The 16778-nt window shown below is 36.7% G+C and overlaps 1 protein-coding gene across 1 annotated transcript in view; it reads right to left on the minus strand.

The window, feature by feature from the left end:
- Positions 1 to 16361, minus strand: part of LOC119780753 (transmembrane protein 266-like) — a 48453-nt gene extending 32092 nt beyond the window's left edge. Inside the window, exons 1-3 of the mRNA XM_038280902.1 lie at positions 15550 to 16361; positions 14625 to 14767; positions 3491 to 3682 (exon numbers count right to left, since the gene is read on the minus strand). Of these exons, the coding sequence (XP_038136830.1) occupies positions 3491 to 3682; positions 14625 to 14638 (206 nt within the window). The 5' untranslated portion in view covers positions 14639 to 14767; positions 15550 to 16361. The remainder of the gene's footprint in view (positions 1 to 3490; positions 3683 to 14624; positions 14768 to 15549) is intronic.
- Positions 16362 to 16778: the final 417 nt, after the last annotated feature.

Here is a 16778-nt window from a genome sequence, read left to right on the forward strand (position 1 = left end):
TTGAAAAAGCAGTCCACCAGACTGATTTTTTTACGTTTTTAAAAAAAATCTATTTAGCTTTGTTAAAATGTTCTTAATTACATGATAAAGAGCCCAAACATGACTACAATTTATCCTCAGAGGCCACCATAGAGTATTTGTATCTAAAGATTACTGAATTTCAAAGAGTTCATCATGCTGTAACAAGGTTACCAAGTTCTTCGGAAGTAAACCAAGCCTAGAGTATTGCAGATCCTTAACACATTATCTATGATGGTATTGCATTTTCTGCGCTGAACTGATGTAGTGGATTATGAGACAAAATTTCAGTGGAGATGGTGGCTCCTGGTTGATCTGTAGCATAAATTAGTTTTTCCAAGCACAGCCGCAGGAACTACTACAACAGTTAGGAATCTACGTCATAAACAAATGAATGCAGTACACATGATAGTAGCCATGACTGTTCAAGGGAAGTTAAATGGATGTCTGATAACATTTGTAAAAGATCAGCTCAAAAATGCCTTATCTGGTCATTATACAGTGCTGACATGTTAAATCAATAATGCTCATCCACCGTATGACCCCTGCAAGCTAACTTTTGAAAAATTTCTGCTAAGACCGACACAAGCTGTGCTGCTGTCTCTTCAGGTTTCTTCAGAGCCCTGCTGATGATGAAGGCATCAGTCTGGTTCTTCAATGACTGGCTACTCTGAGAAACTAAAAGGTAGTCACCTCTTCAACAGGGCTGTATGTGTAGATAAGGAAGACAGGGGATGAGTGGCATGCTACTGTTGTTTTTCCCAAAGTCTGATATTTTAGTCAATGTAATCGCCTTGAGGAAAGATGACAGGCTCTGAACACTACTTCAGCTCAGTGAGCCGTTTCACTGTAATTACTAGAACCTGTCATATAGGAGAATGCTGCATTTTTAACCTGCAGGAAAAAATGATTAATACATTTTGCCTTCATTAAAGTAACAGGCCAGCTTTGTTTCCAGACTCATCAATGCTTCAGCTCTTTAGAGTCCCACTTGTTAAATTGTGGATAGTTATCCCATTACTTCATCTTCATTTATACAAAAAAATATGAAAACGTCTTTAGATTTTTCTAAAATTAGCCAACAGGCAATGAGGGCGATCAGGTCATTGTGATGAGGTAAATATTTGACTTATGTTTAGCAAGTCTAATTTTTATCATTCTTAAAAAGGAATCTAATGGTAAATTATCCACCTAATATAATACCAGCTTTTTGAAGTGCAAAGAAAAAATACAAAGAAAAAAAAAACAAAAAACAAAGCAGTAAAACCAGGATTGGACCCAGAGCTAATGATGCTGATCAGTGATAGAAGATTTTGCAGCACATCTTTGTGTGGAAATTGTGCTTAAAATAGCAGTGTCAGTGTAAACAGCTAAAGAAAATGTGCTAGACAAAGGAAAGGTTGTTATCTAGTTCCTTTTATACAATAATAACACAAAGAACATCATTAAATGTTTAGGAGTAAAACTTTAAAAAAAGACTTAAATAGCAAAATAGTTAACAGAAGATTACTAGGGCCTTAACTTTTCATATGTTTTTTTCACATTTTGTCACATCAGCGCCACATCAGCATCTACAACGAAAATCTATAAATGATGGATGGATGGATGGATGGATGGATGGATGGATGGATGGATGGATGGATGGATGGATGGATGGATGGATGGATGGATGGATGGATGGATGGATGGATGGATGGATGGATGGATGGATGGATGGATGGAGTCTTGTAAATGAAAAAGAAATTTCAAGGAGCATGAATCAATATCAGATCACTACATGTCATCACTTGTCTTTTACCAAATATACAGGTGCTGGTCATAAAATTAGAATATCATGAAAAAGTAGATTGATTTCAGTAATTCCATTTAAAAAGTGAAACTTGTATATTATATTCATACATTACATACAAACTCATATATTTCAGATGTTTATTTTGTTTAATTTTGATGATTACAAATGACAACAAATGAAAATCTCAAATTCATCATATCAGAAAATTAGAATATTGTGAAAAGTAAATTGTAAAAAGTAAAATTGTGAAAAGTAAATTCAAAATTGATGGCCCCTGGTGCCACACTCTAATCAGCTAATTAACTCAAACCACCTGCAAAAGCCTTTAAATGGTCTTTCAGTCTAGTTCTATAGGCTACACAATCATGGGGAAGACTGCTGACTTGACAGTTGTCCAAAAGACGACCATCGACACCTTGCACAAGGAGGGCAAGACACAAAAGGTCATCGCTAAAGAGGCTGGCTGTTCACAGAGCTCAGTGTCCAAGCACATTAATAGAGAGGCGAAGGGAAGGAAAAGATGTGGTCGAAAAAAGTGTACAAGCAAGAGAGATAACCGCACCCTGGAGAGGATTGTGAAACAAAACCCATTCAAAAATGTGGGGGAGATTCACAAAGAGTGGACTGCAGCTGGAGTGAGTGCTTCAAGAACCACCACACACAGACGTATGAAAGACATGGGTTTCTGCTGTCGCATTCCTTGTGTCAAGCCACTCTTGAACCACAGACAGCGTCAGAAGCGGCTTGCCTGGGCTAAAGAGAAACAGGACTGGACTGCTGGTGAGTGGTCCAAAGTCATGTTCTCTGATGAAAGTAAATTTTGCATTTCCTTTGGAAATCAAGGTCCCAGAGTCTGGAGGAAAAGAAGAGAGGCACTTCATCCACGTTGCTTGAAGTCCAGTGTAAAGTTTCCACAGTCAGTGATGGTTTGGGGTGCCATGTCATCTGCTGGTGTTGGTCCATTGTGTTTTCTGAGGTCCAGGGTCAACGCAGCCACATACCAGGAAGTTTTAGAGCACTTCATGCTTCCTGCAGCTGACCAACTTTTTGGAGATGCAGATTTCATTTTCCAACAGGACTTGGCACCTGCACACAGTGCCAAAGCTACCAGTACCTGGTTGAAGGACCATGGTATCCCTGTTCTTAATTGGCCAGCAAACTCTCCTGACCTTAACCCCATAGAAAATCTATGGGGTATTGTGAAGAAGAAGATGCAATACACCAGACCCAACAATTCAGAAGAGCTAAAAGCCACTATTAGAGCAACCTGGGCTATCATAACACCTGAGCAGTGCCACAGACTGATCGACTCCATGCCACGCCGCATTGCTGCAGTAATACAGGCCAAAGGAGGCCCAACTAAATACTGAGTGCTGTACATGCTCATACTTTTCATGTTCATACTTTTCAGTTGGCCAACATTTCTATAAATCCTTTGTTTTTATTGGTCTTCAGTAATATTCTAATTTTCTGATATGATGAATTTGAGATTTTCATTTGTTGTCATTTGTAATCATCAAAATTAAACAAAATAAACATCTGAAATATATGAGTTTGTATGTAATGTATGAATATAATATACAAGTTTCACTTTTTAAATGGAATTACTGAAATCAATCTACTTTTTCATGATATTCTAATTTTATGACCAGCACCTGTACATTACAGTCCTTAACTTACCCTTCCCGGTTTTCATCTTCATCTGCATTGGACAGCAGCTGAGAACCGGCCAGTGACAGGTCCAGAGCTGCAAGGGGCAGATCTCTGTAGCCAAAGCTCACCAGCTGGACCGGAGGAGCCAGGCGCTGGTTCTCATCCTCCACCGGCTGGGAGATGATCTCCAAGTCTGACAGACTTGCCTGTTCCACTTCTCTAGTTATATGCCAAACCATCAACAGATGGGACAGACATTAACACACAGGCAGAGAGAAGACGGAAAAAGATTCAGAAAATGAACATTGGTTTTAGGAACATGTTCAAATACATCAAATCAGTACAGGAAGTTTACAGAACACATGGGGTTGATTTTAAAATGAAACTTTTTTGGTGTAATGGTTTAGTATTTTGTCATTCTAAACCTGAGCATAAAAGGAAAGAGACGATTAAGGGGCATCAACTGTCAAAATAAGAGCACAGAAGATGGTGAAGAGGAAGCACAAATGAGGAGAAATTTCAAGATTTTGTGTTATTATTATTATTATTATATCCACATACCTAGAAAGTGGATTATCACTTTTTAGTATTATATTAAAAAATAAAAATAAAAAATCATACAAAAAGATATATATGAATGCATAAACACACTTAGGGGAATATATGTAATGCTTTTATTAATACCTGATTTGCTCAGGTTATAAAAACTATAATATTAATGCATTATTACCAACAGAAAAGTTATTACCACTCTTTTATCTAACAAGTGTATTGAATTTTTTTTAGCAATTAATAGCTAAACCATGTTTAATATATAAAAACACTGCAAATGAAAAAAAAAGTCTTTAGAATAACCATATATTTCACATCAAATTATGGAAACTTGGGGGAACTACTCGATCCTTTTTTATGAAAATAAATAAAATGATGTAACATGAAAACAAATTGCTGATATTATCAAACAGCCACTGATAATAGTTTGTATTTCAGCTTTTAAAAATGCAGAAGCATCAAACTAACTGTATGTACTAAGAAGGCTCGGAAGAATGTGCTCAATTGATCATATCTATCTACATATAATTAACATGTCACCTTAAGGTACTTTACAGAGAAAATTCAATCTGATCATCCAGTCAGATTGATAAAAAATACTAAATCTATCGAGTCACGCACCTGTCGTGGATTGGCATGTGGCAACAGTAGATATTTACGTTCATTTTGATGTTGACTCTACAGCAATCCCACACAATTATATATAGATATATATAAACATATATCTATATCAAAAATTTATATTTGCTATTAGTATTTTAAACATGTCAAAACAATCCATACATGCTCCACTGTCTCCTTTAATAAGCCTACCACTCACACTTGTATGTTCTTTAAGTCAGAGCTCCAAACACATCACAGATGTTAAGTTTTAGCTAAGCAGCATGTAGCCCAGCGTGCCCACAAGCCCCAGATGAGTAAAAGCTGGGCCATCTCAGTAGAGCGTGGAGGTGGAAATAAATGCTGAGTGCAGCTGCAGACTGGCTGTGTGTGCCCTGTGGTGGGTATTTTTAGACCAGTGCAGATGCTGGTGTATCATGCCTGCGGTGACGTCATTGACTCTCCCTTTGTCAGCTGAGTGAATCCCCACTCTCCTTCAAATGTCAACGGGAGACTAGAAAAAAGTTGGTTTTGGAGAAGAAACTAGAGAAAGGATGGCAGGCACAGAAGGGGTTACACAACACAAAGGTGGGCTGAAACCAGGGAAAGGATACAGGGAAGGAAATAAGAGCAGAGGTGGAAAGGGATGATTGGAAGAAAGGATAGTTCATAAACAAAAAAATTACATAAATGGGCTAAAACTAAACTAAGATAGAGACATCATTACAGGATATGGCTACAACCTGGAACAGTAAATAGAAAATGCTTAACCTAAAAAAACACACACAGGTAATGACACCAGAGTGAACCAAATAACGCTCTGATGCTCTTTGTCATCTTCAGTTATTGAGTCAAATTCATTTAACTCAATAACTGTATGACTTTGTAGCTTTCATACCGAGTACACAAGTTAGCTGTGAATCTAAGCAGCCTGCACTCAACTTTACATTTTGGTTTGATTTACCCAAAGAACATTGGGCAATTTTGGAGAAGAAAGGTTTTTATGTACTTTATTACATATAACTGTGGTACTTTATTACCACAGTTTTTATTTACTGTGGTTTTGTTAAAGTGCAATAATACATGAATTCTGCAGATTGAACCTTTGCACATGAGGCAGATAAAGGTTCAATAAGTAAAGAAAGGTTACAAGACCAGTAAGTAAACAAATGTGAAAATATAACATTTTAGTAAAAATAATGTTTGACAATTATTTGAGCCCTAATTGAGTTGAATAATATAAAATTTTAATATCATTTTTAACATCCCGCATAACAATATGATTTACTCTTGTTACCAAATAGTTGAATTTAACATTTTTACTATTTTTAGTACTTTAAAAAGTTTTTTTTACAACCAATATTCATAAATGTTCCACACATAATGTGCAGCACTTTCGATGGTTTGGTCATTCATTTCATAATTAACGAATGTGGTTGGCTAGCAAGCAGTTCAAACAAGATGTCGTGACTTGCTCTATAAAATAAAACAGATATGATGCTTATAAAAAAAATCTGAAACTATTTTTTTACCTTATTCAAAACGTAAGATGCAACATTAATAATATTTGAACAGAAATGAATGGGGATGTATTCTTGTTCTGTATAACATAAAGCAGAATTGACTTTTTGGTTTATTACCTAAAATTGTTATTGTTTTTCTGTCTCAGGAGTTAGAGGGCTCATTTTGAATTTGACTGGATATTTCCCTCGGTGAAAAGTGCCAAACTCTTTTCTGAAGATTCATATTTTCTATATAGTCAGAACCAAATTCACCGGAGGCTGAGATGCTATTGGCTCATATGCAAAGATATTATATGCGTTACTTGTTTTAGTTTCAGGATGTTTGCTTTTTTTGCCTATTTTTTTTTTTTCTTTTCATAAGAAGCATACAACTTGGAATAAGTGAACAGAGTCTCAGAGCCAGGCTCACACAAGTACAGTATTGGTTTCCATTCTGAAGATGTTGAACTAGTAGCTCATACATGAAACCCAATGCATACTTGTGTATGTAATATAACTCATTTACTGTAATGGAAAACAAACAGGTACATTGCTGTTCTCTGAAAATGACAGAGACTAAATAAGACAAGATTCAGTAAAAAGAATTGATCTGTTATAAATGTGGATATGCAGTGTTCTGGCACATTGTGTAAGCCTGAAAGATGTTGTTTTCTCCACACTTCTCTGCAAGCAACATCTCATCCATACCACCTCACATTCATGGCACAGCAGCAAGCTTTGGTTTGCTTCCCAAGCAATCAGAAGTGTGCACATAACTGTTCATGACAGACACAAGCTGTCCGGCGTTCTTCAGCACACAGCTTGCAGGGCTGGGGCCTTACTTCTCTGCTTGGCTGACAGACAAGATGTCAAGAGAAGGTGCTGACCTTGGCATAGGTTTGTAAAATATTAAGGGATTTTTCATAAGCTATGAAACTACTCGAGTATTTTAGCTATTTGTGATTCCATATCAATCCATCTCTGTGTATAATAGCTTTATTACACACCACAAAGTTACAGAACTACTTCACCTGAACAAATAGGCAATAAAATGGTAAAAGTGGGAGAAATAAAACAGGGTAAAACAAAACTCTAAAACAAAAAACAAAGATAACATAACTGATCTGTAACTATAGCTCACCTGAATGAGAGGCCCAAGAAAACTGGTAATTTTTTAAGAGATTTAACATCATCTAAGCTTCTTATAGACTGTGAGAGACTGTTTTTAAGAGCTAATGCTGGAAAAGCTCTTATCCATTAATCACCAATAAAGTTCTCTCAGCATTAAAAGCATTTCATAAGTAGATCTGGAAGTCATCTGCAAAACAATGATTCAATAATTTGTATTTTGTTTTCATCTTTATTTTAATAGAAGCATTTTTTTCCACATAGATGAGGGAAATTTGTCACATTGAGGGAAAGGTCCACCACGTCCACCCCAATCACTATAAAGGGAACTATAAAGGGCACTATTAGTAGTTACACCATTACAGATGAGTGTCCAAATGTTTAGTGGATTATAAAGTAGTCGACTCTAAATTTCCCACAATGCACCTTGAAAAGTAATGATCATCCATGGTCACTCGACAGATGCATCCCGGATCCTGCAGATATAGCTTCTTTGCAAGGAGCTATCTCGATTTGTTGTTACAGCAGCATGCTATCCGACAGCGGTGAGAAATAACAAAGATGGCCAGGCACCGTGTGGGAAGGCGGAGTCATGTGACCAACAGGGGGTGAAAAGTAGGATCATCTGTCTGAACGGTCAGTTAACTGAGTTCACTTAAAAGTCCACTATATAGTCCCCGCTCTAGGAGTTAGGGTGGACGTTCGGGCACAGCCAGAGACTTTAAAATCGGGCAAGAATTCACCTGTGGGCAGGACAACTACACCAAACATACGGCCAACAGTGTAACAGTGAAATCATTTAAAGTAAATAATATCCATATAATGAAATGGCTGAATCAAAATCAAACCCTGAATCAAATTGAGACTCACTCACAAATTTGGAAAAATGATGGTGATGTCCCAAAAATGATTTTCTCTGATTTACAGAGCTTGTGATGCTATGCAAAAAATATAGATATATAGATTTTTTTTAAAAGTCAGTCTAGATGTGCAAAGGAGGTAAAGACATATGCCAGAAAAGTTGCAGCTGTGATCGCAGCAAAAAGTTATTTTAGAGAGGTTTGACTAAAATGTTTTATTTTATTCTCTCACTTCAACTTTATAAATTCAATTGAAAGTCGTCCTCCGACTTTAAATTACTCGCTGCAAAGTGGGTTGCAGAGCATTCGGGGACTAAGGCTCTTACTCAGGAACCAAGAGCTGCAGTCCTTAAGATTTAAACCAAATAATTTACAAGTGTCCAGCTCTAATCAATACAGTAGGTCACAAGTTCCCTCATCACCATACCCATTACTTTTATGTCTTAATTTGAAAATATCAGTGTTTATCTTATTTACATTTATATTATAAATTGTTAGATTCATCAGATTAAAGCACATTGAAACACATTAAAGTTACTAATAATGAAAAAGTACTAAAATGTTTAATGGCTATAAACATTTTGTAGGGCACTGTAAAAACACCAGGCCTTCACACAGCTGGCATAATAAACAAATTTGAAAGTAAGAGGCTCTTAATCTGTGTGCACTTGCTATCTTTTAAAACAAATGCTGACCTTTATGTAACAAACAATGGGCAATGGATAAATTCTGAAAACATTAATTCCAGAAGAGAATGAACAAAGCTGTGATTGCAGAGGAGCAGCCACAGGACATAGGTGATATTCAGGGGAGAAGTTTTTCCCTGAGGGCAGCAGATAAAATTAAATGGGGGACTGTTGTGTTGTGGGCCAGGTAGGAAAGGTCATTATGCGCCAAAATATGCTTAGGGGATAGATGCTTAGGGGCACAGAAGAATGTTCTTTTCAGAGGAATGCTATCCTCACTTGAAATATGAGCTTAATCCACTGCATTACATAACTTCATAGAGTTTAAAATAAATGATCTAGATTGGTTAAGAAGTGGGCGTCAGTAGAGATGTTTTAGAAGTCAACATCTTACCTGCAAAGACACCTCTCATTCTGTCTTTAGCAGTTTAACATAATCCTTTCTATCACTATAGAAAAAAACAGGAATTTCTAAGTGTTTACAGTTTAAAATAATGTTTTAAAGTGCTTAGCAATAAATAGCCTGGCTGGAGAATTACATTTATGTTGCTTCAAACCGTAGAACATATAAATAAGAATCTAATCATGTGAAATATTGGGAATTTGAGATGCTTGAAGTTGATATCAATCAACATTTCTCTTTAGTCTCACAATGACTAGCAGGAACAAGCAGCTGACTTACTGACCATAAGATATAGTGATATTAACATCAAAATAGGCAAAACTCAAAAGAATCTGCCACATCCCTCATTAAATTAAAACAAAATCTTTTTTTTCTATTTAGCTTCTCTCCGCATTTAATAACTGAACTTTACTTATCGTACATTGGAGAAATTTACCTCTGCATTTAACCCATCCCCTTGGGGAGCAGTGGGCTGCCATCGTGGAGCACCCGGGGAGCAGTGTGGGGTGAAGGGTCTTGCTCAGGGACCCAGAGTGGAGGCTTTATGGATCAAACCGGGTACTTGCAACCTTCTCAAAGCACAAGCGCTCTGCTCTAACCACTAGGCTAACACTCCCTATTTACCGGTAAGCCACTGTCTAAAATGTTCTGTAGCATAAAAACCAAAAACAACTGGAAACATCATTAATAGAAAAACTTAAAGCCATTTAATCTAAAACAAAAGGAAAATGGACACAAAGCTAAGAAGGTGCTTTAGAAAATATAACAAAAATTGAGCTTTGCACCCGAAGAAGTGGCAAAGGAGTTATGAGTGTCATGAACTTTACAGCGTTATGTAATACTTTAGTCCAATGGACAGTCTCACGGCAGCAGATGCTCACACTGGGGACACCTGAATTTGCTCAAAATGGTACAGGTTTTTGTTTGAGAAGAACAAGGAAGGTGTTAATAAAACAATTTGCAAAATATGTGGGCAGAGGGTCACCTTCCAGTAGCACAATAAAAAATAAACATACACCCCGAAATTATAATGTAGTAGTTAAAATCAAATATTCATGTTTAAGAATTAACTATTAAAGTCCAGACCTATGTCCAACTGAGACCTTTGGAAGGATTTGAATGTGTATGTTCTAGGACACAGTCCATGTAATCTGACTGAACTCATCCCTCCTCAGACACATATAACCCCCCTTGCTGAGAATCAAATAGACCATCTGCCCATTTTATAGACTCCTTTGGCACAAACCACACTTTAGGAAAATACTACATATCTATGTGCAGGTTTTCTTCTTTTTTTTTCTTTTTTTTTTCTCTACAGAGTTTCTCTTTCAATTTTTAAGGATGTGTCATATTTTTCTTTTAGGGTTGTTGATAAGTGTGTCTTCTTAGGAAGCTTGCATGTACTGATCTCTAGCAGTGCTTTAAATTTCAATCTACATGTTGTGTGCATTCTGCCTCGAATGAGTCAATAAAATTTTATTTTGATTTCATGGTGACAAAGATTCTCGACAGCATCAAATAGCTGGGTAGTAAACATACATTGAAGTTTGTGTTTTAATGTGAAAACATGTAAAATAGTTAAAAGGGTTTGAGAAAGTAGAAAAGATAATAGTGAAAATGTAAATGTTTCCAAAAAATTTTAATGCGTGAAATGCTTAAAAGTATATCTAGCGAATGTCTCTTTCATCCAATAATTAATATGGTATATAAAACATGATATAGAAATGAGTATGGAATATAATTCACTTAGAAATAAACTTCATATGAAAATAATTTATCCTTTGAAAGTTTATTACTTCCTTTCTGAAAGTCTAGAAGCTTTCTAACAAATTCAACAATTTTGAAAAACTTTATCAACTAACACAAAAGAGCAAGCATAAGACAATAACAATGTTTCCAAATTGCAAAGATAAAAAAACACACCTCAAACTGGGCCAGAGTACTGCAGACATCACAGATGTTCCTCGCTCCCACCAGCCTCTGAGAACAACTTTAGAGAAGCTGGGCACTGCCGGGCATTAAAGATTTGCCTCAGAGGAGTCAGATACAACCAACAACTCGCTGTTGTTTACTTTTATCCAGAAGAGGAAGCAATTCTTCCCTCACAAACCTGTCCTTCATTTACTACAATAAATACAATGTAGGTTATGGCAACATGAGCAAAAGAGGTCCCTTCCTCTTGGCTCTTACAAAGCTAGGCCTGTCGTTCTTGCTGAACAAGAGCCTGAGTTTTAAAAGTCTGTGTTTAACATAGTTAATGTTGAAGCATCTGTCACTTTAACATAATTTAAGAACTGCCTCAGGTTATTCACTACAAAAACCAATTCTGTTTCCAGACAAACTTCCATTACTTCTTGCCAGCAGATATTAATGAAGTCTGCCGAGCACAGTAGCTCATTAATAATATAACAGATTAACCTGTGATGAATTTGGAAACCGCACAATGGACTGTTCTGGCCCTGGAGTGACCAGTGTCTTATCTAACCTTTCCAGATAGAAGCAGTAAAAGACACAGGAGACCCAGAGAGCCCTGCGGAGCAGGATGAAGACTGCACATGTTGCCTTCAGAACGGAAATGTCCGCAGACCTTTTTATATGGCCTCACTATCTAACTTTGCCCAATAATTGCATAGTGTTTTTAATTTCTTTAGATATATAACATTAAAAATAGTTCTTATTAAAACTGAGGACAATTATATTAAGACCTTCTTTGGCAACTTGTGGAGGATTTACTCAAAAATGGCAAAACAACAGAATCTAAAACAAAAAGTAAGGCCATATGTGCCCCTTAGGAGCCTTGCATTTAATTTACAGAATTTCTCCAAACATCAAACAGGTGAGTTAATTAATAAATTGTTCAAGAAAGCTACATTTATTTAAGTAACTTTATTCAAAAATGTAAACGTATATGTTATGTAGATTCATTGCAATCAGAATCACATGTACAACATATTATGCATTTATTTCTGCTCATTTTGGTCACAGTAAAATGAAACTCGATCAGAAACTCAGAAAATTGTATTATTATTTCTGATTAAATAAGGTTTGTTTTTGATTGATGAATATGATATGATGAAGACTGCTGACTTGAGCAGTCCTTCACAGCTTCCACACTGAAGGTGAGCCAAGAGGCTGTTGTGTTAGAAAAGTGCTGTCAAAGCATATGAATGAAAAGTTAAGTGGAAGGTAGAAATGTGCCAGAAAAAGGTATAAAAGCTAAAAGTATAACTGTGGCTCAAGTAGGACTGTGTGGAGCAAAGCTTATTTAAGAGTTTGGGTAAAATTTTTATGGTACAAACGGTAGCAGGATTTGTTGCTTTAAGAGCAAAACACACACTTCACAACATGGGATTTATCTGCTATTTTTTCCCTCTATCAACCCATTCTTCCCCAGCAGTAAAGTTCCCTGAGGTCCAATTGGATAATTTCAAAGTCTCTTCAAAATTCTATCAGTCTTTTTTTGTTGTTGTTGTTTGTCTCAAGCCTTGTTTTTTTTTTTTTTTTTTTTATTAGAGCTTGGATCTCAGTGAGAATGCCTGCATGAATAAAGGTAAACAAAAAAGGAAAGATGATCTTGGGGAGCATGTTATCTCTTGATGATAGTCTAGATGTTATCAGTTTCAAACTCAGCGCAGAGTTCTACCAGGCTATTTAAAGTGGTTTCCAGAAACGTTTTTTTTTTGGAGATGCTGATAAAAAATTTTTGGCATGATTTGACACCTGTCCAGAAATCCAACAGAACCAGTACCTGGTGTAATGTTCAAGGTATTTGCCCGTTTCAAAATGCAGACCTCCTACAGTAATCATTCTACAGTATTCTCTGCAAAAGAAGCATCAACCAAACACAAAGTCCATATAAGTTACAAGACAGGGGCAATACTTTTCAGTGGGCTGATATTTCTATATAAAAAATCTGTTGTTATTAATCTTTTGTGGGGCTGCACCTAACGATTATTTTCTAATCGATTAATCTCTCGATTATTTTCTTGATTAATCAATAATAATCAGACAGCGAAATGTTCATTAAAGAAGACTTTTTACAGAAATAAACCAGGTAAAATTAAAACTTTTCCACTTACAGAGTTCTGGAAAGAGCATATTAACAGACAAAAAGTTTTTTTCATCTGAAATGCTAAATGTTTATATATTTTCTTACAATTTTGGTATAATTCTTGCTCTGGGTGGGTTTCTCTGTCAGCTAAAGGCATGTTTTAGAGTGTCTATACTCCAGTTAACAATGAATCAATTACTAAATTAGTTGACGACTAGTCAAATATCGATTATTCTGATTAATGGTTTCGGCCCTAATCTTTTGCAATATTCAAATTTTCTAAGAAACTTTTATTAGTTTCTTATTGTGAGCCATAAACAGCAAAATAAACAAAATATAAATACTGAAATGAATCAATCAGTGTATAACAAATATATAAACTTAAACGACAATAGCTGTTTGAAAATAAATTCAATTTCCAAAACAAATCTAAATTTGTACTGATGCATCTTCATAAACAAGTAGATATCTGTATTGACGGACAGCAGCCTGATTAATTCTATATTAAGACAACAGAAACCAAACAGGTTATCTGACATATTCAGCTCTAAGTTAATTTTACAAGCTGTTTTTTTCCCATGAAATCGAAAACACAAAAATTATACACGTTTTCATGGTGCACAGAATGAAGATATAGAAAGCCCCAGGAGAAATAAACAGAGTATTCACAAGAGCCTATAAATATGCTTTCTCCTAGATGCATGTCACTTCAGTCATGTTATCATGTGGTGATGTCCAAAAGAGCTACTAAACTGAGCTTTATAGGAAATAAGGAATTAAATGGGTATTCTCATTGAAGCCAAAATGGAGCGATGATGTGGGGCCATTCATCTAGGTCAAGAGAATAAATGCTGCTGGTTAAGAGACAAATTACACACTAATACGACACCACCTGTGTTACACATTGATAAAGTAAAGCAGTTTTCAGCATTTCCCTCTTTTAACATCAAATTCCCAGACACAGCAAGATTTATGTTGCCTCTGTAAATCAGCTTCTCTAACGACACATACTCTGGTAGCCATAGATGACGTTTTATCTGAAGAATCAATCAAGTGATCAGCATTTGTGTCAACAGAATAAATACTCCATAGTTGGCACTGTGCAGGTGTGTTCCACAAATCTGTATCCAAACATGTGCATGCTCATTCACACAGACGAGGGTCAGCGGCACCTCAATGAGATCAGTGTCTCAGTGCATAAAGGTCATTATTGTTCCAAATGAGACATCAAAAAACTGCTAAATGATGAGAAAATAGAGGCAGAGTGGGAAAAACTCAATAAAGAGGGGTGCTTGGGAAAGGCTCAACTAAATTAAAGATTTGTTTTTTTTATTTTGATTGGGGAGATCAATTGTAAATTACACATGCACTTTACTTACTCAGCATTAGCCATCGTGATGGGTGATGTAGAAGGGAAAGCAATTAGTTGTTGATGTCTTTCCTCGCAATCCCAGCTCACTTCTGCCTGTTCTAGAGCTGCAGTTCACCTTTCCACCTAGGAGATCCTGGTTTCATGCTGAACCTGGGTAGAGCACATCTAGTAACACTGTAAAGAACTGAAATATAATGGGATTGTTTAACAAATGAGTCAATATAGTCTGGCTGATATAAAAAATTTCATCCAGCTGGAAAATGTTTCATACTAAAACTATTTACACCTCTTAAATTTTTCTATATTGTTATAAACACAAGATGTACAAAGCTGATAGAGACAAATTACATCCCAAAAGCTACATACAGTAGTATTGATTCATGGAACTAAATACGAATCCATCCAGTATGTTTAAAATTTTTAAACATTGAACCTTATTCTGCCGGTCCCCAAATACGCAATACATTGTTTTGAAATTGATAAACTACTTCAAATGTAGTTGTAAAAACCTAAACTGGTGAAAAGGCACAAGGATATTAATGCTTTTGAAAGAGACTTTTTTTTTTTTTTTGCTTAATTTGAGTGTTGTAGACATTTGGCTTAACTTATGAGTAGTAATGTACATCCCTATAACTTATGGTGGCCTGCATTACAGTATTTGTCAAATCTGCACAGTGGTGAACCTATCACATTCAAATTAAAATAAGATGGGCTCAGAAAATGCAACTGTAATTATTAAAGATAACTTTTGTCGATGTTAACTCTTATTTAGAAATTTACCTGCAGCTCTATATCCTATGACCTGAGGAGTTGGCTTCCAGACTTCCCTAGCCGAAAAAACTATAAGTATAAATATATTATTTTTCTGTTTTTTGTTTTTTGTTTTTGCTATTAGATGCACTTGTACATAAACCAGAGAGAGAGTCTCTTACCTGTAAAAGATTTACATTGTTGATGCGTAACTGTGCCTCCAGTTGCTCCCCTATAGAAACTAATGTCTCCCTCGGTGGTGATCACTGTGAGTGAAGCAGCAGCAGCAGCAGGCTCGCAGTGCGTGTAGGTTGCAGCAACCCGCTGCACTTTTGCACTGGACGAGCACCGTAGCTGTTCTCGCTGCTCCCTTGTGCTGCGTGGATTTCGGTGCAAAACCAAGCGGAGACTGTAGCTCGAATGCATGAAGCAGCGTCATTCGTCAAGAGCCATGTTAGCTTTTCTTAACTATAGTCACAAGGATTTAAGCAGCGGCCCTTCTGCCCTGGATGAGACAAGTTGAGTTAAGGGACCGGGTTGCGCTCCCCAGACGAGGGCTTCCCCCGGTGTGCGCAGCAGGGAACCCTGACAGAGGGGAGCTGTCCAGGTGCTGAAACGGAGCCTCGGCTTCTCTCAGCGAGACACCTCAGGAGCGGCTGGAGAACGGAACACCGCGAATTTCACGTAAAGGCAGCCAAAATATGCACGTTTTTAGTGCACAAATCTGGCAGTGGCAATGAATCGTGTGACATTTGCATCGATCCGGTCACGACAGAGCAATAAAACATTAGCCGTGTGGTTGATCTGTGTGCGTCAGAGGGAGAAGAAAAAAAAAACCTGCGAGTAAAGGTGTTCAGGTTCCCAATTTAGGCCAATGTAGAATCGGATTATTGCCACAGATGATTTTGTTAGCTTTACGCCTGGCTGATCGCTTCTCTCGTCGTGAGCTGCGGAGTTTATGCGTGTGTGTGTTTTTCTGATGTCCCAAAATAAAGATACTATGGGAACATAAACTGCCTGTACAGCAATTGGCTTAACCATTTGTCACTCATCGGGATTAGCCAGTCGATGGCTAAAGAGCACATCCATCAAAATGAAGAGTCTCTTCTTTCTTTTAAACACGCTTGGACGTGGGCTGCTGAGGATGTAAAAGGTTGGCACGCATATTTAAAGGTGGTCTGTTAAAATTTATCAGTGGGAACCTACACTTTAATAGTGCTTTTTAATACAGTTTCATGACTCAATTTAACAGCATTTCTAGTTTGAGGGCTGAAGCAGAACAAACATTAGAGTAGAAATAAAAGGTGCAGTGATAAAATCAGGTTTGCTTAAACGATACAGTTTTTATCTATATTTATTTCAGAAACTATACAGGATGTATCATTATATACAGCACATCAGCAATTATCTT

The sequence above is a fragment of the Cyprinodon tularosa genome, unplaced genomic scaffold, assembly GCF_016077235.1.
Source record: "Cyprinodon tularosa strain WSP-4 unplaced genomic scaffold, ASM1607723v1 ctg103, whole genome shotgun sequence".
NCBI classification, from domain to species: domain Eukaryota; kingdom Metazoa; phylum Chordata; class Actinopteri; order Cyprinodontiformes; family Cyprinodontidae; genus Cyprinodon; species Cyprinodon tularosa.